This window comes from Leptidea sinapis, chromosome 20, assembly GCF_905404315.1.
Source record: "Leptidea sinapis chromosome 20, ilLepSina1.1, whole genome shotgun sequence".
In the NCBI taxonomy this organism is placed as follows: domain Eukaryota; kingdom Metazoa; phylum Arthropoda; class Insecta; order Lepidoptera; family Pieridae; genus Leptidea; species Leptidea sinapis.
The window spans coordinates 1,869,544-1,895,187 of NC_066284.1; the positions used below are offsets into that span (position 1 = coordinate 1,869,544).

Consider the following 25,644-nt stretch of genomic DNA (forward strand, 5'->3'; position numbering starts at 1 on the left):
ATGCATGCTAAATACACCATGGCAATCGATTCAATGGGTGTTTGACCCAAAGGCAGCCATTGCTATTATAGGATCCACTGTAATCATGCTTCAAATCGCTCACAATTGGAAATTGTCGAATGTCAATATTCCATGAAATAAACGAAAATATAAAGGTTCCTTTCGCGCGTAGATAAATGCATTAATATACATTTACAACAAAAACGGTAACGAATTGAAACGGGTCTATCAATTTAAGTACCTCTTGCGGTGTCGCGCCAGCTCTAACTCCAGCTTAAAAACTATAGCAGGGAGATTTGTCATTCTGATCTCATCTTTGATCATTGCTGGGAACAAGAATTGTATCATTCAAGTATGCATTACTGGGAACGAGAATTATATCATTCAAAAATGCATTACTGGGAACGAGAATTGTATCATTCAAGTATGCATTACTGGGAACGAGAATTATATCATTCAAGAATGCATTACTGGGAACGAGAATTGTATCATTCAAGGATGCATTACTGGGAACGAGAATTGTATCATTCAAGAATGCATTACTGGGAACGAGAATTGTATCATTCAAGGTTGCATTACTGGGAACGAGAATTGTATCATTCAAGGTTGCATTACTGGGAACGAGAATTGTATCATTCAAGTATGCATTACTGGGAACGAGAATTATATCATTCAAGAATGCATTACTGGGAACGAGAATTGTATCATTCAAGGATGCATTACTGGGAACGAGAATTGTATCGTTCAAGAATGCATTACTGGGAACGAGAATTGTATCATTCAAGAATGCATTACTGGGAACGAGAATTGTATCATTCAAGAATGCATTATCGGGAACGAGAATGGTATCATTCAAGGATGCATTACTGGGAACGATTTGTTGCTTGTCTCTAATCACTAGAATTTACTAAAGTAGTTGTAAGAACTGTTTCTACTAACATACTATGTTTATTTCAGATAGGTACTTTGATAAGTTCCTACCTACGAGGGCGGCACTGAAAATTTCGGGAATCAAGGAAGTGACACAACATTAGTATTTAAAAATGTATTTATTGATTTAAAGTATTCACCGCGAAATTTGACACATTTTTCCATACGATGTAACCAATCATTGAGCAACCATTCCATTCGGAAGTTGGGGTCTCCAAAATGGCCGTTTTGTAGGCGTCCAAAGTTTCTTCAGGTGATATAGGAGGAAAGTATAGAAATCATTAGGGCTTAGGTCGGGGCTGTACGGCGGATGGTCTAATAATTCTATGTTTTCTTGCTCTAAAAACTATTTTGTTCTGTGCGCGGTGTGAGAACTCGCATTGTCGTGATGGAGGACGATGCGGCGGTTGCAGTTCTCTTTACGGAGTTCAGAAACGACCTGTGGAAAACAACTTTTTTACACCTAATTGTTCATGCAAGATTATTTGTATTTGACTCATGCCAATGTCTGAAGTTGCCTGAATTTCGCGGTATGTCACATGTCGATCTTCCTCAATCAGCTTACGCACAGCATCAACGTTTTCTTTGGTGACTGCAGTTTTTGGTCGACCATGACGGGGAGCATCACTGAGCTTGATACGTCCACGTTGAAATTCCGCAAACCAGCGATAAATTGTGGTTTTGGATGGGGCTTCATCACCAAATGCAGAAATCATCCGGTCAACACGCTGTTTTTGTGTTAAACCACTTCGAAAGTCATAATGAATCATCGCTCTAGAATTTTCTCGAGTCAATTCCATTTGCTCAACGACTAAACAAGTTTGAAAAGACCTTGTGACAAGACCGAGAATCTTTTTTTAAATAAATAAATGGTATTCGATTTTTAAAACCAAGGAGTTTTCAATTAAAAATATTTTAATATGGCGGGAATAGTGGAAATATTCCATTCCTGATACTATTAGTGCAGCCCTCGTATCTGAAATAAACTATATTTTATTTATATTTCAAGAGTGCTAACTCCGAGTGCTTTTCTGGCACTCGCTTAGTGATCGCCGGCAAGCGTGAGTTTTTAAATTTGCTAGGAATGAGCGTGCTTGTTTTAAGCCAAATATAATAATAGTGCTTATAAGCATACTGACACGAGAGTGGGTCAGGGATTGGAAATAGTACTCCGCTTATAGGAACGAGTATTTATTTGCGTCCACTTTTTCTGAACTTGCACTACGCCGGTCTGCCGCTGTTCCTCTTGTGGGCGGTGGTACCTTCAACGCGTCACACCGCACCGAACACCAAGTCTCTTCTATCTTCTTCTTCTTGGAACACTTCCACTTTTCACCACTTCTTCTTTTCTTCTTCTTTTTACACTTTCGAGTCAGAACACACTGCTTACACTGCTTACACATTTTCCATCCCTATTTTTCTGTTCGATTTGATCCTGAACTTACTAGAAATTTCCATTAACTTTACAAAACCCAAAAAATTCCATACACTCGTAGGTGTATCGAACCCGGGTCTACAGCGTCTAAAGTAAACACTTTTACGCTAGAGCTACGAGTATTGCTGACGGAGCTGTTGAAATTATCAATGTCTTGAAGTTTAACAACTCTCGTCATGTACGTTGCTGCACGATATGACGTTTGACAACTCTCGTCATATACGTCGAAGCGTTGATACGCGACAATACCTACATCTCCTTCACTCGCGCCGCTAGTATCATGGTTGATGCTTTCATGCTTGTAATGAGTACGTCTGACCGAAGTATTATTACCAGTGGGAGGCTCCTTTGCACAGGATGCCGGCTAGATTATGGGTACAACAACGGCGCCTATTTCTACCGTGAAGCAGTAATGTGTAAGCATTACTGTGTTTCGGTCTGAAGGACGCCGTAGCTAGTGAAATTACTGGGCAAATGAGACTGAACATCTTATGTCTCAAGGTGACGAGCGCAATTGTAGTGCCACTCAGAATTTTTGAGTTTTTCAAGAATCCTGAGCGGCACTGCATTGTAATGGGCAGGGCGTATCAATTACCACCAGCTGAACGTCCTGCTCGTCTCGTCCCTTATTATCATAAAAAATAATAATAATATAAATTTTAAACTTGATAAATTTTGTTCTTATATTATTTTTTCAACTTGTTTTTATAATTTTAGGTGATCGTCTCCTTATTTACTGCAAGGACAACAGCTTTATTTGCGACGGCACCATATCAGAAATTCAAGACAGCGCTATTGTTATTAAGGATTTCTGTATGAGGTAAGTAATTCCAGTTAATTTTTCAATTAAAGACTTGGTTGTTGTAGACAAAGAACTTTGAAATAAACTCTTTTGCAAAAAAAAAGGGCACCTAGGTAAATAACCCGTTAATAATAATCTTCAGATTATTTCATAATTCTAAGTAGCTTGTATAATAATACTATAAATAAATGAGCAAAAAGTAGTTTCTGTCAATGAAAAATGATCCCAGGGTCTAAACAGCTACTAATCGCCGCCCACAACATAACTCAGTATCCTCTATAAGGCGGTATTTCTTCAAAGAAAACCTCTGCGAAATGTTCCCTTCGCGGTGCTTGCTGACGTAGATCCTCACCATATAGTGATGTTCTGGCTTCACTAGAGGATAATACTCTACCCCAGTCCACGTCGCTCAAATTCGAGCGAAACTAAGTCTAGCAACTCTGTGCTCGCGGAGTAATTTAGGGCCACGGGCTAGACACTGCATATATTGGCAGCGAGAAGCCTCCTCACTTCCTCTACAGTATTTTAGTGGTCGACATAAGAAGATTTGCGATCTTTTAATGCCTAGTTTATTAGGTTGCGGTCATTTCGAGTTCTGTGCATGGTTTTCTTTCAAGCCCAGGCCTTCTACTGACGTCGGAACCAGTCTCTATATATCGTTGCCAAGTCCTCTGGACAGCCGAACGACTTACATATTTTGTTCACTGGGACACATAAGATGGACTACGCCCTTCCTCATGTAGTGCTATAATTTTGCTCGCTGTTCTGTCAACAATTTGGTATAGAGACCGCTATATAATGCTATCGAGACTTAAAAATATCAAGGAAATAGGACAATCCGACAATAATTATCTAAAAACGATTTAGAGGTAATATGAAGTATCAACGATTCCCGCCACGATGCGATCTGCAAAATTTGTTAAAGATATAATCGATGTCTTAAATTTGAACTCGGAATAAACTTTTTTATGCACCACAACACTTCACAAATGTGCCAGTAATATTCTTAAATGAATAAAACCTCTTTTGGTATTGTAAAGAGACGGAAAAATCAAATTAGCTAGGTTATTTTTTGCATATGAGTTTATTACATAAAATTATATGTACAAGACATGTGCTTCTACCTTCTAAAATATTTTTCCATTAAATAAAAACAATTATTAGAATAGCCTTTGTTAGTTTTGAATAAAAATATAGATATAACTGTAGCGTGTCTGTTAAGAGATATCGACAGTAGTGTTAAATACGAAAGTACAAAAAACGACAAGGTAAATTGTTTCACATGTCTTGCGGCCAGGGCTTTTAATTGAACCTGGCTTGATAAAATCTGAGTCTGATCAGTCGTACCACAACGGAGTCTGTTTCTGTCGTGAAGCAGTAATGTGTTAGCATTTCTGTGTTTCGGTCTGAAGGGCGCCGTAGCTAGTGAAATTACTGGGCAAATGAGACTTACCATCTTATGTCTCAAGGTGACGTTGTAGTGCCGCTCGGAAATTGTGAGGTTTTTCAATAATCCTGAGCGTCGCTGCATTGTAATGGGCAGGGCGTATCAATTACCATCAGCTGAACGTCCAGCTCGTCTCCTCCCTTATTTTCATTAAATTAAAAAAGCTCTCAATGTGCTCTCGTTATCAATAAACGTTGAAGTGTGTGTGTTTCGTTTTCATAGCTGTTGTTCTGTGCAAATGCCTTTTTAGTTGTATCCATTAGTCTTTCTTCTCCTAGTGCCATCTCCTATTGGAGGTTGACAATCATTGAGGCTTTTGTTATGAAAATAAGAGACGAGACTAGCAGGACGTTCAACTGATGGTAATTAATACACCCTGCCCATTACAATGCAATGCCCCTCAAGATTATTGAAAATCCGAAAAATTCTGAACGGCACTACAACTGCGCTCGTCACCTTGAGACATAAGATGTTAAGTATCATTTGCACAGTAATTTCACTAGCTAGAGCGCCCTTCAGACCGAAACAGAGTATTACTTATACATTACTGTTTCCTCTCAGAGCCTCCCACTGGTAATAAGCCGCCAACTGGATTTTGTTCACCGCTGCCCTAAACAGTGATTATGTACTCATATTGAACCACTGGCGAAGGTTCTTAAGCCAGGTCTTCGTTTGCCTTTTGGTTCCTTGTATTATGTGCGTGAACTCAGGATCTCCTCGCGATTGTCTTCCGAATGTCTGAGTTCCACAGAGTTTTAGAATACTTCGGTCACATCGCAAGGAAGGACGATGGAAACCTTGAGAGGCTCATTGTTGTCGGCAAAATAGATGGGAAGAGGCTTCGTGGACGCAGTCCAACACGATGGTCCGACCAGATCCGCTCCGTCCTCGACTCTACGGTTCACAATGCCTTTCACATCGCCAGAGACAGGAATAGATGGAGAGCGATCATACATGAGAAAGTGATACAGAGGGGTGGTCACGACCCTCAGTACTGAGGATTACGACGCAGGGAGGAAGATTATGAGCTGTAGCAGCATATTTAGAATTTTACAATATACGGCCCAGATATTCAAGCTTTCAAACAAATAAGTCTTACCTTTTGGTATTTTTTCAGATTCACTGCGCTCTACAGACCCCACTTCTTATACAATGTCCGGTTCATGCCGTTACGTTTGCCAATGGAGCGCATGCATGAAGCGGTAGATAATGTATTTGCCAACAAGCAAATGTGTCGCGTGTTCCCTAAACCGAGCATTAAACAAATTCCTGTCAAGGAGATCACAAGGTGAGTTGGAGGATCTAGGAGGATAGAGGGTCAAAAGGCTTATTATAGTATTATATTACTAGTTGGAGGCTCTTTTGCACATGGTGCCGGCTACATTATGGGTACCACAACGGCGCCTATTTCTGCTGTGATGCAGGAATGTGTCAACATTATTGTGTTTCGGTCTGAAATGCGCCGTAGCTAATGAAATTACTGGGCAAATGAGACTGGACATCTTATGTCTCAAGGTGACGAGCGCCGCTCAGAATTTTAGGGTCTTTCAAGAATCCTGAGCGGCACTGCATTGTAATGGGCAGGGTGTATCAATTACCATCAAGTGAACGTGGGGCTCGTCTGGTCCCTTATTTTCAAAATAAAAAAATTTTTGAAAAACGTTTATGTGGACAAACATTACTAGGTTACTATGACATAAATGACTTTCTGTATGGTACCACAGATTGGGAATGGAGCGACCACCCTCAGGCTATTAAATAATAAATTTTACTGTACAATATTACATTGTTACCAAAGTTTTATGAAAAAATAACACACTGTGTTTCTTGCGCCCGTTCTTCTCAGGTCTGAGGCACTCTTTTTCAAATGGGTTTTTGACGTTCAAAAAGTTATAACCGAAAAAAAATCTACTATAATCATGCATAATAATTTAAACTTAGTTGAGGATAATCCAGTCTACACATAGAAACATTTGTAATTTACTTAATAAATATTTCAGACCATTTTTATTTGGTTTTAAGAATTGGCTCTAAATAAAGCTGCCCATGGTTCTTTGACAATGTCTATAATAATTACATAACCAATATTGAACAGGTTCTACAATCCTTTGATAAAGGACAACAAGGAACAGAAATCAGCAGTGGAACATATTGTCTCTGGGTCTTCGGGGCTAGCGCCTTACATTGTCTTCGGACCACCGGGGACTGGGAAAACAATGACTATAGTTGAAGCAATAGTACAGGTACTTTATGCGATAAATATCTTGTTTCTCGTTATTTTTATCATTAATTTCAGCCGGAAGACGTCCACTGCTGCACAAAAGCCTCCCCTAAAGATCGTCATGACGATCGTTCCTGCGCTGCCCTCATTCAACCTATTCCGGCGATCTTGACCAGATCGTCGGTCCATCTTGTGGAGGGCCTACCAAAACCACGTCTTCCAGTTCGTGGTCGCCATTCGAGGATTTTACTGCCCCAATGGCCATCTGCCCGTCGAGCTATGTGCCCTGCCCACTGCCTTTAGAGTTTCGCTTTAGGGAAACTCTGGGCAAAGCGTTCTCCATTGCCCTATGAGCTCCCATGAGCTTTCTTATAAGGCCTTGTTTCTTTTAAATTGAAATATATATGCCCATGGGCGACTGTCACACTCCCATATCCTTAGAAATAATAATCTTAACATTATTAAGTTTATTTTTTTATTTTAAATTCAGTTATGAATGCTTTTAATCCATATATTTTTTTCATTCTATTATGTGATACTTCCATATTTAAAGTAGTAGTTCTGTGTACATGCACCTTATTCATAATGGTTCGCTAACTGAAAACAGTCACTAAGGAGTGTTTTTCCTCATTCTTACTTAGGTCAGTAGAAAAAGACAGTGAGAATTAGCAATGCTTTAAGTTAGCAGACTATTATGAATAAGTGGGGTAATCTTTATTAATTTTCGCGTTATTCCTAATAATTTATCGTAAGTATATGGTATGGTATGGTATGGTTTAGGGCTCCTGTTTCCGCAATTAAACCACTAGCATGGGTCCATTTTGCGTGCAGTAATGGCCGGTTACTCCAACCAGCCCAGCTCCTTCCAGAAGTTCAGAACATTCCTGGGGTGTTCACAGACTTCTTGGAGCGACCTTGTATTGGTTAAGGTTTTTGCCCGTTGGTTGGCCACCCCCGCGCATTCCAGGATTACGTGAGCGACCGTTTCGTCTTCGGTCAGACAACCTCTGCACTTAGGGCTGTCCGTTACGCCGATTGTGAAAAGGTGTTTGTTTAGTGATGTGTGACCCGTTAGGGTGCCCACCATTATACGGATGTCATGTCTGTTGAGGCTCATAAGTCTACGTGTCAGTTTGGGCGATAGTGCAGGTATCGCCACCTTCGACTGTCTACAGCTTGAGACATTCATCCATCGGGTGTTGTGTAGGTCGTTGGTGAGAGAGCGTATCCATGAGCGCATTTGGCTGAAGGGCAGTGGCAGAAGTGGCAATGGACCAGACACTGTATTTGCCGATGCCCGCCTTGCAAGCTCATCCGCTGCATCATTACCCAACGAACCACTATGTCCCTTGATCCATTGCAGAGTTACCTGGTTATAAGAGGCAACTTGCTCCAGGGTTTGGTGACATTCGTGTATTAGTGCTGAGTTGTGTGTGGTACCCTTCAGCGCTGTTAGTACCGCCATACTGTCAGAAAGAAATCTGATGTTGTGGCCATGTACCTTTCTTCTTAATATAGCGCTGGCGGCTTCCTTGATGGCTACGCACTCACATTGGAAGATGGAGCTGTGTGTGCCCAAGGGTATGGAAATGTGTATGTTTAGTTCCTGTGAGAATATGCCGGCACCAGTTCCAGTAGCCATTTTCGAGCCGTCTGTGTAAATTCTTAGTTCGTTTACACCTGACTGGTCAGCATCTTTCTCATATAGCTGTATGTGATAGTTTTTATGGAAGGTATTTGTTTTAGTTATCTTATCACATGGTGCCTCACAGAGTGGATAATCCTTTGTTACCCTATTCCAGAGCTTATCTGTTAGGCCGTCTTCATTCTTCCATACACCCAACAGCTTTAGACGTAGAGTCGCCATTGTCGCTTCTTGTTGAAAGTGTATGTCGAGTGGTGTTAGCCCTAGAATAGTTTCAAGGGCCGAGGAAGGCGTGGTGCGCATGCATCCTGTTATGGCTGTGCAGGCCAGCCGCTGGAAACGCTGCAGCTTGGCTTGCACTGTCACAAGCTCTGTCCTGGGCCACCACGCTATTGCTCCGTAGGAGATAATTGGTCTGATGACTGCTGTATAGAGCCATCTGCTTATCTTTGGAGCAAGACCCCAGGTTCTGCCTATGAGTCTTCTGCACTGCCAAAAGATGATGCATGCTTTTTCCAGTTTGTTTTCAAGGTGTTTGTTCCAAAGCAACTTACTATCCAGTATAACCCCCAGGTATTTAACTTCTTTAGTAAGGCTTAGTTCGGTGTTGAACAGCTTTGGTAATGTTAGATTACCAAGGCTGCGTTTGTTAGTGAATAGTATTAGTTCCGTCTTTGACGGATTAGCTGTGAGTTTGTGTTGCGCGCACCATTCTTCCAAAATCTTAAAAGCAGATCTCATGAGGCTACATAAGACGATCTCGACTGGTCCTGTTATTAGAATGGCGAGGTCGTCAGCATAGCCCACTGTGTACAGTTTCTTTTTGTTTAGCCTTGTGATGAGCTCATCTACCACAAGGTTCCAGAGTAGCGGCGAGAGTACCCCTCCTTGTGGGCAGCCCGTTGCCACCACACATCTAGTACTGGTGTTCACAGTAAATCGTATCGCCCTATGCCTCAACATGCTGTCTATCCACCCGGCAATTGTAGGATCTACATCATGAGCGGCTAGCGCTCGGCCTATGCTAGTGAAAGGGGTTTTGTCGAAGGCGCCTTCGATATCAATAAAAGCACCTAAGGTTGATTGTTTACGTGATAATCCTTTCATTGCGAGAGATGTTACGCAATAGAGTGCGGATTCGGTTGATCTGCCCTGAGTATAGGCGTGTTGGTTGTCATGTAGCGGTTTTTGTATGAGGGCATTTTCCCTAATATCCCTATCGCAGAGTCTCTCTAGAGTCTTCAACAAAAATGATGTGAGACTGATTGGCCTGTACGATTTGGGATTTGTGTAATCACTTTTGCCGGGCTTAGGGATAAATACCACTTTTACCTCCCTCCACTGGAGCGGTATGTATTTGTAGGCCAGGCATGCCCTATAGATTGCAGTTAAATGCGCTACTAGCGGCCCCATACCGCTCCATTGTAGCAGTCCTGGGAAGATCCCGTCCAGGCCTCCTGATTTAAATGGAAGAAAGCTGTTAATTGCCCACATTACCTTCTCTTTGTCTACCACCCTGTGAGCTGTGGTCCAATCCGTTTGATCCGGTGTGTTGCTGTGCGACGCCACTTCCTCCTGGTTGTTGGTGATGCGGCATCCAGGGAAGTGAGTTTGCAGGAGTAGTTCGCAGGTCTCGGGGTCGGATTTGGTGTATGTGCCGTCAGATTTTTTCAAGCAACCTAGATTACGCTCTGGGTCGCGTGAAAGGATGTTTTTTACTTTAGCCGCTTGGTTTGTGGATTCAATGTTAGTACAGAAGCGTCTCCAGCTTTCTCTCTTCCTTTCGCGGATGCGCCTCTTGAAACGATATTGGGCCTGTTTATATGCATCCCAGTCGTCTGGTGCCCGAGTATTTTTGGCTCTGTAATTCTAGTAATTTTTGGATCCTAAGTATATTAATAGCAATGATGTAAAACAATGATTCAGTGAGTTCAAAATCTAGTTTGTTTTTATTATTTATATTCAATTTATAATTCGATGACTGTAATTGATTCATATGTTTTATTCTTTCCTTCGGTGACTTTATGTAGTTCTTTTCAGCATTTTTTAAGTTTTCTAGTAGCTCCCTTTGATACACTAGAAGGTCCCCAATTAACACCATGAACAGACATAAACTGATGATGCCTACTACTCGGCTAAGTCGAGTTAGTAAGTCTTTTGTGGGGCGATGTATATGCTTTTACAACAAGATCCCAGAAAATGTTCAAGACAAAAGTATTACGTTATTCAAAAGAATTGTTAAAAAACGTTTATGTGGTAAAGGTTACTTTAACATAAAAGACTTTCTTAATGATACCACAGATTGGGAATGGAGCGACCGCCCTCAGGCTATTAAATAATAAGTTCAATTGTACAATGTTACTTTGTAAATGTTACTTTAATTGTAAAACATATTTTTGATGAAAAAAAAAAACCCGCTGAGTTTGTTGCGCCCATTCTTCTCAGGCCTGAGGCATTCATTTTGGAATGGGTGGTAGTTTTTTTTTGACTTTCAATAAGTGATTTCACATCCTATTTTGAATAAAAATATTTGAATTTGAATCCCAATATTTGACATCATAATGTTCACGAAACGCACTCAAATTCACTACTTATACAAGTATGTATTAGAATAAAGTATCTCGAGTAGTTCCTTATCGCTGTGGAATGCGGGTTCCTATAATTGTTCTAACGGCTCGCTTGCGACGGCCGGCCGGAGATCAATCCTCGAATTGAACCAAATGTTTATTGAGTTAAGGTGCACTTTTGCTTGAGGGTTATTTTGTGAATAAGAAGACATGTTGTTTGTATAACAGATGATTTAATACTGCTCACAATACTGATTTTAACAAATGTGTTGCCTTAAACTAAGTGGACTGTATATAGATATATATTTGTTAAATATTAAACGACGAATTGTGTTTGTCACCGCTTTGGACAGTTTTGATCGATATTAGTAAGTTGCTCGATTCGAAATGCCGTTATGTTGGTAGTCTATGGAGAACGAAAGGTATATATTCGATTCTTTTGAAAAAGTGGGGGCATTCTGATCAAGCGTCTAGTTGGAGACAGACGTTGAATATTAAGCTATGCAATTGTTAGTAATTGTGGAAGAATAAGCAAGTGTGATTAAATCACTGGGCAAATTAGACTAAACATCTTATGTCTCAAGGTGACGAGCATTGTAGTGACGCTCAGAATTTTTAAGTTTATAACAAATCCTGAGCGGCACTGCATTGTAACGGGCAGGGCGTATCAAATACCATCAGCTGAACATCCTGCTCGTCTCGTACCTTAATAATTCCCTTTCATAAAAAAATATATAATTGTTGTCATGAAGCAAGCAGTTCTATTGTACACCAGTAACTTGATTATGAGAATTCGTAACAATAATAATGACAAGTTCGATATTCACTCACAGATTGTGGCTCAGAGCCCGCGTCATCGCGTCATGGTGTGCACGGATTCCAACATGGCCGCCGACCACATAGCGCTCCAACTGTTACAATATAAGAAGCAGCTCAACATCAATAACTTTATGTTGAGGGCCAACTCACAAACACGAGAATGGTATGTTCTGTCTGCCAACTTCCTACATTTATTTATTTATCCCGCACGAGTTAACTTTTATAAGAAATGAGCTTTTACATAATATGTAACCTATGAATGATATAATTAGCAATGGGAGGTTCCTTTGCACAGGATGCCAGCTAGATTATGGGTACCATAACGGCGCCTATTTCTGCCGTGAAAGTTATGTGTGAATATTTCTGTGTTTCGGTCTGAAGGGCGCGGTAGCTAGTGAAACTACTGGGCAAATGGGACTTACACCTTATGTCTCAAGGTGACGAGCGAAACGGTACTGCATTGTAATGGGCAGGGCGTATCAATTACCATCAGCTGAACGTCCTGCTCGTCCCTTATTTTCATAAAAAAAATGTGTAACCAATTTTGATTTGTATGTGTATATATATGCGTTAGCTTATAGTTTATTACCTTGCCCTGTGCTTCCCCGGGGCATAGAAAGAATAGGTAAGTCTCAGGCCCAATGGTGTCGTAAGAGTCGACTAAGGGCATTTACCAGGCTTCTTTGCACAGGATGCCGGCTAGATTATGGGTACCACAACGGCGAGTTTTTCGTCCGTGAAGCAGTAATATGTAATCATTATTGTGTTTTGGTCTTAAGGGTGCCGTAGCTAGTGAAATTACTGGGAAAATGAGACTTAAGATCTTATATCTCAAGGTGACGAGCGCAATTGTACTGAATAATATTATATAGAAACTGATTTTAACTGTTGACTTTAAAACCGGTTCCTTGTAGCCAAAACTGAAATACATTCTGATGTTTTTTACTATCTTCTATGTGTTATAGGAAACTGATGCCGCCTGCTCTCGCCAACGTATCTAACGGTACCAGCTTCGACACATTTTTCTCCGTGAGCAACGGGAAAGCAAGCACGTACCGGGTGCTAGTGAGCACGCTGTTGCACGCCGCTAAATACTGCAAGTAAGTTGTTTGTAATAGAACAACAGGACAAACGAGCCAATTAGTCTCCATTGGTCAATTGATAACTGCTAATATTATTTTATATCACAAGAGTGATGCGGACTCCCAAATAAATCTAAATACAGCGGTTACGCTTAAATTTCTGCCTATACTTCGCGACTTAATATTCATAGGTACTTGACAATCAATGGTTTGGATTTCAAAAATGATCCCAAATTCGTTCTCTGCACCCTCGAAAACCTCGGATGTAGCTGGCACCTGTATCGTATCGCTTTTTCGTTTCATCGAGTTTCAAGTCACAACAATTCTAAAGTTACACTTCAAAATTTGTTGCAACAATAATAATTATACGTGTTGTTTTTATTAAATCCCTAATTTATATTTTATTTCTTCTTTCTTATTACATATAATCTAGTACTTCATTACATCATTACCATGTATGTGCTTTGGGGGCCCGGTGACTTGCGGCACAGATATTCGTTACCTACTTCAAGCACCGGTCTCTCACGATTAAAACAATGTTTAAATATAGATTTTAGTCAATTGTATATACTCTGTGATTGTGAGAGATAATAAATATGTTTGAATTTGAACAATGTAATTATTAATTGGGATATCTTTTGACTCCATGATACTGGTAGCGCTTGTTAACACATATTGACTAATCAATATAATAGTATTGCTCACAATTGATACACCGATAATATCAAAGCCAAGTCAAAAATATTTTATTGACATAAAATCAAAAGATTGCTCGTCAAAATTCAAATACATGTTAATTACACATAAATGTAAACATAATATATATTTTAAAAATAATGCAATCCAGTAAAACAATACAAGGCTAAACCATTAAATCCATAAAACAAAAACAACTATAATACTATTCAATTCCTCATAGTAATATCGTTTATGTAATCTTCAATACTGTAATAAGTAGAGACTGGATTATATGCAAATGCATATTGCATATGCTTTTGGGTATTTAGTACATTTTCAGCGGCATTCGCATATTTTACAAAAAAAAAATATGCATATTAACGCTCGATGTCGCTTATCGTTCGAAGCTTTTCATATTAGGCGGGACGTCCGATTGCTAAGTACGCGGCCACGCGGCTAGCGGACTGAACGACTAGCTACATCAAAGCAGCTTAAGCCCTCCAAGTATTTTATCACAATTTGATTCATGTGACGTGTTTTGCTCACGGAGTACACAGACTCGCCGAAGAAGAACGATCCTCGTATGGGAATGTAAATAAACTTGATTTCTTCAACAAAGAAAGTGTTCCTTAAGGCGCCTGCACGTATTAAGGCTTACAAAGTAAAACTACCAAATGTCCCTTTACCTCCCGAGCCAGTGGTTACACCTGGATTGAAGCTGCGATATTTTGCAATGAACATTTCAACGCTATCAAGGGTGTAATCCATGACTTCAGCAGTGCAGAGGCTTTGGCTGTTTGGCAGTGTAAGGAAGCATTTGACGATGCTAGTATTAAAAAGAACCGCGAGTATAAAAACCCTTGAGTTTCGAACTCAAGGATTGCAGTTGAATGAATCTATTCAGCTTATGAACATATTTAGCAACAACCCATGGTTTGAACCCTTGTGCGAAACTGATAGTTTCATCAACGGGATGGATGAAAATTTGCCCGGCACAGTAAGCCCAAACATTGCACCCAAATTTAAATTCTTCCCTGTAACCTCAGTAGACATAGAACGCTCCTTTTTCGCTTACAAGTATAAATTAAGCGATAAAAATAAAATATTTAAAATTTAACTTTATTTTTCTGCTTGATTATACAATCAAGCATAATTTGGCCCTTTTTATGAATTTTCGTGCATATTTTAGCTATTTTACTTGCACATTTTGGGCATTTTTTGAGGCATATATTCCGGTCTCTAGCCTTCGACATAAGTTTAATAAAAGATTTTAATTTATTTATAGATCTTAAGTGAAAATTATTGTTGATGACTTAAACAGGGCTGATGGTAGAGGAAACAGGCTGCAGTTGACACACTTGTTCATCGACGAAGCCGGGCAAGCCTCGGAGCCGGCCGCTCTGGTGCCCATATCAGGGTTGCTGGCACCCAGCGGGAACCTCGTCCTAGCTGGAGATCCCAAACAGTTGGGGCCGGTTTGTCACTCCAAAGATGCCAAGGCGAGGGGATTGGGTGAGGTTTTGTACTTATTCTCCTCTGGCCTCTATGACCAGTCGTTATACATTTATTCCTGAGTGAGATGGCAAGTGTTCTGAAATTATTTTACCAGTGAGAGGCTCCTTTGCACAGGATGCCGGCCAGATTATGGGTACCACAATGGCGCCTATTTCTGCCGTGAAGCAGTAATGTGTAAACATTTTAGTGTTTCGGTCTGAAGGGCGCTGTAGCTATTGAAATTACTGGGCAAATGAGACTAAACATAACGCGATAGGTCGCAGGTTCGAGTCCCGCATCGTTCATAAAATGTTGCTTTCAGTTTTATTTGTGAGTCTTAATATCGGTGACGAGAGCAAGTGTAGTGACGCTCAGAATTTTTGGGGTTCTTCAAGAATCCTGAGCGGCATTGCATTGTTATATGGACAGGACGTATCAATTACCATCAGCTGAACGTCCTGTTGGTCTCGTCCCTTATAATCATAAAAAAAACGCAGGTGCGAACTGAGTACGACTTCAAATGAAGATTATAAGCGAGCTGCTAAAGTAGCTTCTAAAGTTTAATGACAAGCAAGCAGTATATAACGTCTATTCTATGTAACTTGCTGCTTTTTTTGTTATTGAAATACCCAAGTGGCACTTTGTGTCCTACGGGTAAAATGAATATCTTTGAATCTTCTGCCTATTTCTTTTAAATATGTTGACTAACGGCCGTTCCCAATATACTATCTACAGATAGAGATACATTACTACCTTCTTCTGTCAGTAATTAGCTGTCAATAGTCTGAAGCTGTCCCAATAGACCCGATAAGTCATTCTTATCACCTTATATTGGGACGCGTGAATTGCAATTTCCGTACAAACTTCTATCGCTGGTAAGCTATACGTCGTCCCATTGACAGTCAGCGTGTACGGATAAGGTGAGTTACCGTCGATAAGTTTATTGGGACAGAAAAGTCAGCGATAGTTTAAATTTTTATCTCAAGTAAGAGATAGACTGAATATTGGGAACGGCCATTAGTGAAACTAGTGTATGATTTATCTTTATTCTGTGCTATCGGTATAGTATTTCCGCAATAATATGATTTGTTTTTCAGGCACATCTCTATTGGAACGCTTGAAATCAACATACCAGAATATGTATGAATCCGACCCCAATTATATCACGATGCTGATCAACAATTTCCGTTCGGACCCGGACATATTGCGCATTCCTAACAAATTGTTCTACGGAAATAATCTCAAAGTGAGTTGTTATTAAATTATTAAAACTTTCGTGAGACATTACATACTTAATATCCGGACGACCGAGCCTTGCTCGGATTATTCAGAATGTATGAAACTTGACCAAAAAATAAAAACTAATAGGACATTTGGATTCGAACTGGGGTCTTCTGCTTTCCGGATCACCCAATGACCCATCTGAGATATTATAGTCTTGTATATAGTGGCGAAATTTACCTTTGTATTCTAATGTTATTGTAGCTGTTTCTCGTTAAAACACGGATAAAACTGCATTTTTTTAAATTAAACCTAGATCGATGTATCGCCCCTGAAATCCCCTGTATACTAAATTTTATGAAAATCGTTGAAGCCGTTTCCGAGATTCAGATTATATATATATATACAAGAATTGCTCCTTTAAAGATATAAGATTTATTAATACGGCTTTTGGCTCTGCCACCAAATTAGAAATCAGTGTTACAAAACGCACAAGACGCATAGTGCTGATGATCACGTAGTGGACATTTTGTGCACCCGTGGACACCAATAGTTATATAGTGTCAGTTCGAATGCTTTCTATGAGTTTTTTAAATCGGTCCAGAAATGGCCGAGCAACAATTTAACACAGAAATCAATTGGAGTCACCCGGTGAGCTCCGCTCAGCTTCGCTCAATGAGTTGTTATTATTTTTCAGCATACCTATTTGAAAAACTGTTAAAGGAGTTTGAACTTTCTCTGTTCCGAGTCCTATGTGCTTAGTAGGTTTGTGTTTATTATTAGTTTACGAAAGAGGTCCAAAACTTATGAAGAAACTATTGAAATGACAAGAGTGATGTGCAGTGTGCATTCAGCATTAAATTTTCTTACAAAATTTTACGTGTGTGTTTCTCGGGGTCAAAATGTTCAACTATAGAATCCTTAGGTTTTGCTTTAAATTCAAAATAATGCCTCGAGGAATAGATTATCACTTTGGTCTTTTAATTCGACATTGATGTTAAGTTCAATAATTTACTTATTAAAAAAGTATATATCGGATCATATTTATATTATCGTTTATAAAATCTTGTATGCTTTGTTCAACTCTCAGGTTGTGGCTTCATCTACAGGATCTACTTTACAGTTGATAACCTGCTCAACCCCTATATTTGCATATTAGGAAATTCACTTGAGATGTTTGAGATTAATTACACAAATAAACTTAATAGACTCAAGCATATATAATATCAACAGTATAAGTATAATATTGAGGTGACCAGACAGTGGAGGCTCTTTTGCACAGGAAGCCGGCTAGATTATGGGTACCACAACGGCGCCTATTTCTGACGAGAAGCAGTAATGTGTATACATTTCTGTGTTTCGGTCTGAAGGGCGCCGTAGCTAGTAAAATTATTGGGCAAATGAGACTTAACATCTTATGTCTCAAAGTGGACGAGCCCAATATAATGTCGCTCAGAATTTTTGGGTTTTTATCAAGAATCCTGAGCGGCACTGCATTGTAAAGTCCCCTATTTTCATAAAAAAAGGCGTACTCGAGTTGGCTTAGAACTATCGATTATTATCTAAGAAGAACTGAAGCTTGGTGCTTATCGTCGATATACAAGGCCCTAAATCAATCACTATAACATAACTCTAACATTATTTGATTTATATAATTATATTTAATGGTTTTAGCCTCTAGCAAAGCCAGATGAGTTGAGTAAAGTGAGCATCCTTGGCTTACCCGGCGGTAACAAAGCTGCTATTTTCCACGCGGTACATTCCCACGAACAGAGAATGGGAGCAGCACCAAGGTAACTAAATTAATTTATATTCTCAAAACTGATTCGGTCAGAATTTTTTTTTAACGCCAATTAGCTACCGCTTCGGAAGCAAATGACTCTCGTATATTGGTCTGACGTCACTAAGATGGCGAAACGTATTAACACATTGATATACAAAAAACTATTGGGTTTTTTGTATATCAATGTATTAACTGCATCTTTTAGTAGACATTGTTATAGCATGTCTATGAAAATATATAATAAATTGGCTAATGAACTATAAGATTACCTTTCAAGGTTTTTAAAAGAAGACTGTATCAATGTTTAATAAATTAGTGCTTCAAATGAATTTTTCAATATAAAATGAATTACTATGAACTTGTCTATTTGATAATAATATATGTAAATTAAAAACTTTTTTATTGACATTATACATAGGTACGAAATGAATTATTAAATTATTTACGTCTTATAATAATCTTTAAATTTTAATTTTATAAATATTAATGATAGCATTGTGAAATCCGACATGTTTCAGTATAACAGTAGCGTGTACTGGTACTTAGACGACTCTATAACATATGTTGCATGTCAATTGACGAAACACATTGGACTATCAATAATATTATGTTAACATCTTAAGTACAATGTTTCTTGCAAATAAAATTTCATTTCATATCACAATACAGTTATAGTACAGTAGCGTAACTCAGGGGTCTCCTTGAATTTTATATCTACGCCTGGACGGAGCATTAGGGTTGACATACAAAAATATTGATGATGCAAACTGTGCAGCGCAGCTAATTTAACTCGGACAGTACGTCGCGTTTGGGACTGTAGCACTGCAGTACGAATAAAACTAGCACCAAACCCACATTAATACACCATAATTGCTCAATTTTTATCACAGCACACGTGATTGCGTATTAAACGTTCTATTCTATTCTTTTCTATTCTTCCTACTGTGGCTTCTGTGAAAGTTACATTTAGAGGATTTTTAAAGTATCAATTTTGCACATAAACGTCATTGTCGAGTGACGTACGCGTGCGCGCCAACTTCTAAGGGCCTCCACTAAGCCTTAGGGAATCCTTAATGAATAGGGTGTATGCATGAATTTAAAAATACTTAAATTTGATTTTTTACATCCTAAAAATTATCAAACACATCAAATTATAGATAAAAACATTCTTATTCAATTAAAAAATAAATATTCGTTCCTGGCAAAATATTTCGGCTATTCAAACGCGCCATTTTTCGCGGGGTTTCTGTGACGTCAGTCTATCCCAACAATCTATATTGTACTAATAAATGTATGGCCGGTTTTTTCCTTCGGTTATACTGCGAAAACTACTGAACCGATCAGAATAATTCTTGTACCATTAGATTCGGCGTGTTTCGGAGAAGATTTAATTATATAATATGTTGGTGATTACTTATTTAGAACCTATTTTTTTTTTTACCTAGAAATGCCTATAAATTCGCAATACAACTAATTCAGACCATGACATTTCTTTACATATAGTGATAATTCATACAATGAGCGGGCGCAGGGTATTGTCGGGTCAGCTTTTGTCATGTGTAAACAAATTTGTAACAATTCTGGTGAAACGTATAAAATTTAATTACATTTTGTGATTTATAAAATAATTCTATGAACTAAAAGCACTGTTCTATGACTATATTGTCGTATTATTCCTGGTTGGATCATATTCGAGTGCTTAATATATTTTTATTTTGACAGCTTCTACAACGATAAGGAGATAGAGTTAGTGCGGAAATACGTGACGGCTCTGGTAAAAGTTCACAATGTGTTGCAGAAGGATATTGGAATCATCGCACCGTATATTCGACAAGTATGTTTTTGAACTTACTAAGAAAACCAAAATAACTATTTATATCTTACACTCAAATGGAAAACTTCTAGTTTACAATATAATAGTTATTTATACATATGTTGTGTAATAAGGGGTATTAAAACACGAATGTGGGTGATAATAGTATCACATGAGTGTTTTAATACCTAATTATCAACAGTTGCATACAAAACTTTATCTACACCCAGAATATGAATCCTCTATAAAAGATTCTGAAACAGTTCGCTAAAAACTAACATTAAAATAGCCAGTCCTAGTAACCATAATGTCATCCAAAGGAGCGTTATTACAAAAACGGATGATATAATGATGTACTGAATTTCATTACAACACTCGTTTGGATGATGTAATGGTTATTAGGATATTGGGTGTTTTAGTGTCGGCAATAAGCTAACTGTTTTAGAATCTTTAATAGAGGATTTAAGACATGGGTGTAGATAAAATCTAATATAATTTCTAGTTTTTCTGTTAATCTCTTTGCCAGTCAGCAAATGCCTCCAAAAACCGGCTCCAACTGCTGCCACTTTCATTGTCTCACCTTTTTTGTGGTTCGCCTTTTCTTATATATCCTCTGTGGTATCTTAATAAAATTTTCCTCCATTAGTTGTATTTTCCATTCTCTGTCCTGCCATCGCTGTTGTGTTTCTCTTTTCTATATTTTTTCTTTTTTTTTATGAAAAAATGTGGCAAGACGAGCAAGGCGATCATCTGATGATTTTTAATACGCCCTGTCCGTTACAATGCAGTGCCGCTCAGGATTCTTGAAAAACACCAAAAATTCTGAGCGTCACTACAATTGTGCTCGTCACCTTGATACATCTGCACAGTAATTTCACTAGCTACGGTGCCCTTCAGACCGAAACAATAATGTTTACACATTACTGATTCACGGCAGAAATAGGCGCCGTCGTTGTGGTACCCATAATCTAGCCGGCGCCCTGTATAAAGGAGCCTCCCATTGGTATATATTTTTGAAGGAGTACGATTCATTATTATCTCGGATAAATTTTAATGAATTATCTTGTATTATGTTATTCTTATGATAATTTGTTTTTTACTTTATATTGAACACACTTCTTTCCATTGCGTACTTACCCAAGCACTCTTGTAATTATTTTAACGGCTTCCTTTGCTAAGAAGTCTCGTACATCTCAAAAAGCTACGCTATACCACGGGACACAATCTCTGTCTACCCTCTTAAGGGCGTATTTGTCTGTATTCTAATGATTGTTAATGTTTGTTTATAAAGGTATATAAAATAAAAGGCTGGCTCATGAGCGCCAAGTACGACGAGATAGAAGTGGGAACCGTGGAGTCGTTCCAGGGCAAAGAGAAGCGAGTCGTGATCGTGTCGTGTGTGCGCGCCAACAGCCATCTCCTGGACTATGATTTCAAGTACACTCTGGGCTTCCTCGTTGACGACAAGGTGACAATCCGCTGTACAATTTATGATTTCAGATGGATCCCGAGTATTCAGCCTCAAACAATTGTATGATCTTAACTATATCTAAAGGCGACAGCAGAAGATAATGATATGGAAGTATAAATTATCTAAGTAATTTATACTTCTAGGTAGAGAGCCTCTTGCTGCTAGGCAACCGATGAAAACAGGGCAGGTTTATTACTTTAGTGTGCGTGATCAGCTACGACTTACACTCGCACTTTGTATGTCACTATGTGTTAGTGAGCGTGCATTGCTCAAAATAGAAGTGAGCTGTCAACCTCAATGTTTTTTCGAAATTTTAACAGCTGTCGCCTTTTAGCAAAGCCTAGTATGGTCGGCACTTATCACTTAAGTAAATCTTTTAACGACCGGTTCCGGATTGGATTTCCTATAGACGCAATCATTTGTATGATGAATGTTTCCGAGTAATGTATTATTTATATGTGTTTATATTTTATTAGATATATCGTTGTGTGGCACCTATAGTCTGTAGGTACAGTGCCTGTGCTTTTTCTACTTTGGTGCTAGATAATATGTGCGTCGGTCATACTTATAGCTAGCTACTTATATTGTAATCTTATTTTTATTCCTATTATTATGCGCAAAGTTCGATTTTGCGTATGCATTTGCGTTCGCAAAGTACCACTTTCCCACACGTTTACAAGAGCATGCGGGAATGTTGTGAGCGTGCAAGAATGTTTGAAAATAATTATATCGGTCAAACTTTGCGCAACTTAATAAGAAAAATAGTACACGATACTAGTGCGCACGTAGATATACTTTGCGCACTTGTATCGTAACGTACTATTAACATCATCATTATAAATATGTAATAATATGTAACACTTTTCCACAAATAATCTTGCCCCAAACTACTAGGCATAGCCTGTACTATGGGTACAAGTAAACGATTTATTTAATGCTTATAACGTATTAATATACTTACTTAAACATAAATAAATACATAATATTATAAACATCCATGACTCGGAAACAAACATCCATATTCATCATATAAATTTGTGCACCTACCGGGATTCGAATCCGGGACCTCTAGCTCAGCAGGCAGGGTCACTAACAACTGGGCTACATGGGTCGCATACAAATACCTATAAATTACATCATCATAGTTGCGTTTCAGTCTGAAGGGCGCCGGCATATTATGTCTCAAGGTGACGAGCGCAATTGTAGTGCCAGTCAATTGTAATGAGCAGGGCGTAATTACCATCAGCTCAACGTCCTGCTCGTCTCGTCCCTAACTGTCATAAAAAAATATTTTATACCTATAATAAATAGAACTCAGAGGGTATATCTACTAAGTTGTGATTGTGGTTATCAATGGTTGATTTAAATTTGCAGCGCTTCACTGTTGCTGTGACGCGCGCTAAGGCAAAGCTGATAATAATCGGCAACCCGACATGCCTCATCAGAGACAGTAAGTGGCGCGAGTACATGGAGTTCTGTTTTGACAACCAATGCTACTTCGGCCAGGAGTCACAGCAGATGGAGCGAAACACGGCCCTCCTCACGGAGATCGCTAAAACACGTTTCGAGAGATGTCGCCTGGCTGACGTTCTTCGACAAACCAGCGAGGTGCTTCAGAATTAATTTTAAAATGCTTAAGACTTGCATTGGTTGCGCGAAGTCTAAATGTTGGCGCGGCAAGGGATCTGATTACCTGGTTGTCGAGAGTCCATATATAACTGACACACACATTCACGATTGTTTTCGCAAACACCTAAAAGGAAATAAGTTGGGAAACAAGTTTTCACTCCAGCAATGCCGGCAGAAGTGAAAACTTGAACATTAACGTTGTGCATTTTTGAATATTATGGAATCGTAATAATTTCGCACGAATTGCTTTATTTATGAGTAGTTATAAACTACTAACATTTATGTAGTTAAATACAACATTCATTTATTGCGCTATTCTACACAAAAATGAAAATTTATGTAACATAAAAAATTAGACACCAGACCTATTACAATTATTTTACATTATAAAGTTTTGTCCATAATTTCAACGACTTTCTTACGAATTTGTGATGTGGCCACGTGTCCTGACGCGAGTTTAACATTTTATACCCATCTCAAGAAAAGTGCTCAACGCTGCTAAAGAAGTTTTCTCTTGAATAATTAACACATTTTAATTAACACTTAATAATAACAATAACAATTTATACTTACGTTCAAGCGACTATGATCCCGAAATATTTCGTGAGTGACAGTTAAGCTAAAACACTCGTCTTTTAATTCAATATCTCTAATCGCTTAGCGTGGCCGTACACATACGTTTTTCGATTCGATTATCCGATCGGTAAAATTAACTGACGTCCATTTGGATTCCGATTCGAATAAAATAAATCTTTCCAAGCACGATTATCTCATAGCTGATATGTAACTCCACACTGTTAGGAAATTTTTATTCTATCCGATTCCGCACATAAAATAAGCACGGTCGTAGTCGAACCATTCCGAAAATTCTGATCAGTAAAATTAACTGAGGTCCATTTGGATTACGATTCGTATAAAATAAATCTCTCCGAGCACGATCTGATACATACCTGATATGTAACACCACACTGTTAGGAAATTTTTATTCTTTTCGATTCCGCACATAAAATAAGAAAGGTCGTATTCGAACCATTCCGAAAAATCGAATCGGAAAAAGTATGTGTGCGCCCGCGCTAAAGTTTGCTCACACAAGGTGCACCCTGTCTTCTCGTCCCAGGGCGGTGCCGTAAGATGAATAAAATAATGGCTTAAAATGAAGGTTCTGTGCTTGGACTTTTGGAACGCGCAATCAATACAAGTTAATTCGAGAAGACTAGAGATCAGGGTCGATAGTTAAAAATCTAAGTCAAGCATTACAAATATGTCGATTTGTCAATATTGAAATACACTTTAAAGCTGATGTTTTGATTATGTATACTCTTGTGAGCACATTTTGTGCGATTCAGTTCAGAATGAAAAGAGTACATTTTCTATTGAAACTAGATTTCAAATAGAATTTCTTTTACATGGCACTTTCATCTGCCTACTAATATTTCTTTGTTTTTGTATATCCTTAAACACACTGACTGACACGCACGCAATGTGCGCACTTGTACGCTGCAATTTGCGTTTCTTTTTACGCATTTCTGCATAAAATGCATGGACAGTTTTAAACTGACTGACACGCACATAATGTGCGCACTTGTACGTTGCAATTTGCGTTTCTTTTTACGCATTTCTGCATAAAATGCAGTGACAGTTTTAAACTGACTGACACGCACACAATGTGCGCACTTGTACGCTGCAATTTTCGTTTCTTTTTACACATTTCTGCATAAAATGCAGTGACAGTTTTAAATTGGCTGACACGCACACAGTGTGCGCACTTGTTCGCTGCAATTTTCGTTTCTTTTTACGCATTTCTGCATAAAATGCAGTGACAGTTTTAAACTGACTGACACACATGCAATGTGCGCACTTGTACGCCGCAATTTACATTTCTTTTTACGCATTTCTACATAATATGCAGTGCCAGTCTTAATAATACACCCTGAGTTAACATCTAAATAAATATCGTAGAACTAGTAATATAAATTGACGATGGATTGCATGTTCAAAATTTAGACAAAATTATTGTACGATAATTTTGTAATGGCATCATTTTAAATAAGCTCTTCTTAACCATATTGAAAATAAATAGTATTTATTTTATCTATATTCCTGTACTGTAAAATAAACCATATTTATTTTTAAAATGTCGGCAATTTCTTAACTTATTTTAAATTATGTCGTTACATAAATATGGATATAGTTTATAAAAGTTAAAATTCGATTCATTGATATGACTTACTGTCATCTTTTTAAATTACTGGAACTATCGCATCGTTTATTTAATTTACTGTCTGAATATATTTATAAAACTGATTGCATTGTGTAGTTCTTAATACTTTAAATCGAATAATTAAATATGTTGTTACCAAGAAAGTTAGTTCAATGTGGCCAAAAATAGATTATATAATTTCATAGTAGGAAATTTCTTCTCTTGTACGTTGATCCATGAATGATCTCAAAGAAATTGTATTTTGAAAATGTCGTCAATTATTATTTAAAATGCTCGGGTTGCTATTTGAGTAATCAAACAATACTGTCTGTAGTCTATTATTGAAAACAGTAACTTTTCCTTCAATCTTTCTATTTGCTTTATTAAATCACTGTATTTTTCTTACG

The 25,644-nt window shown here is 38.4% G+C and overlaps 1 protein-coding gene across 1 annotated transcript in view; it reads left to right on the plus strand.

Annotated features, from left to right (window-relative positions):
* Positions 1-25,172, plus strand: part of LOC126970236 (uncharacterized) — a 49,534-nt gene extending 24,362 nt beyond the window's left edge. Inside the window, exons 11-21 of the mRNA XM_050816043.1 lie at positions 3,083-3,185; positions 5,732-5,902; positions 6,710-6,857; positions 11,881-12,029; positions 12,832-12,966; positions 14,948-15,138; positions 16,218-16,366; positions 18,016-18,134; positions 19,847-19,958; positions 21,229-21,405; positions 22,783-25,172. Of these exons, the coding sequence (XP_050672000.1) occupies positions 3,083-3,185; positions 5,732-5,902; positions 6,710-6,857; positions 11,881-12,029; positions 12,832-12,966; positions 14,948-15,138; positions 16,218-16,366; positions 18,016-18,134; positions 19,847-19,958; positions 21,229-21,405; positions 22,783-23,031 (1,703 nt within the window). The 3' untranslated portion in view covers positions 23,032-25,172. The remainder of the gene's footprint in view (positions 1-3,082; positions 3,186-5,731; positions 5,903-6,709; positions 6,858-11,880; positions 12,030-12,831; positions 12,967-14,947; positions 15,139-16,217; positions 16,367-18,015; positions 18,135-19,846; positions 19,959-21,228; positions 21,406-22,782) is intronic.
* Positions 25,173-25,644: the final 472 nt, after the last annotated feature.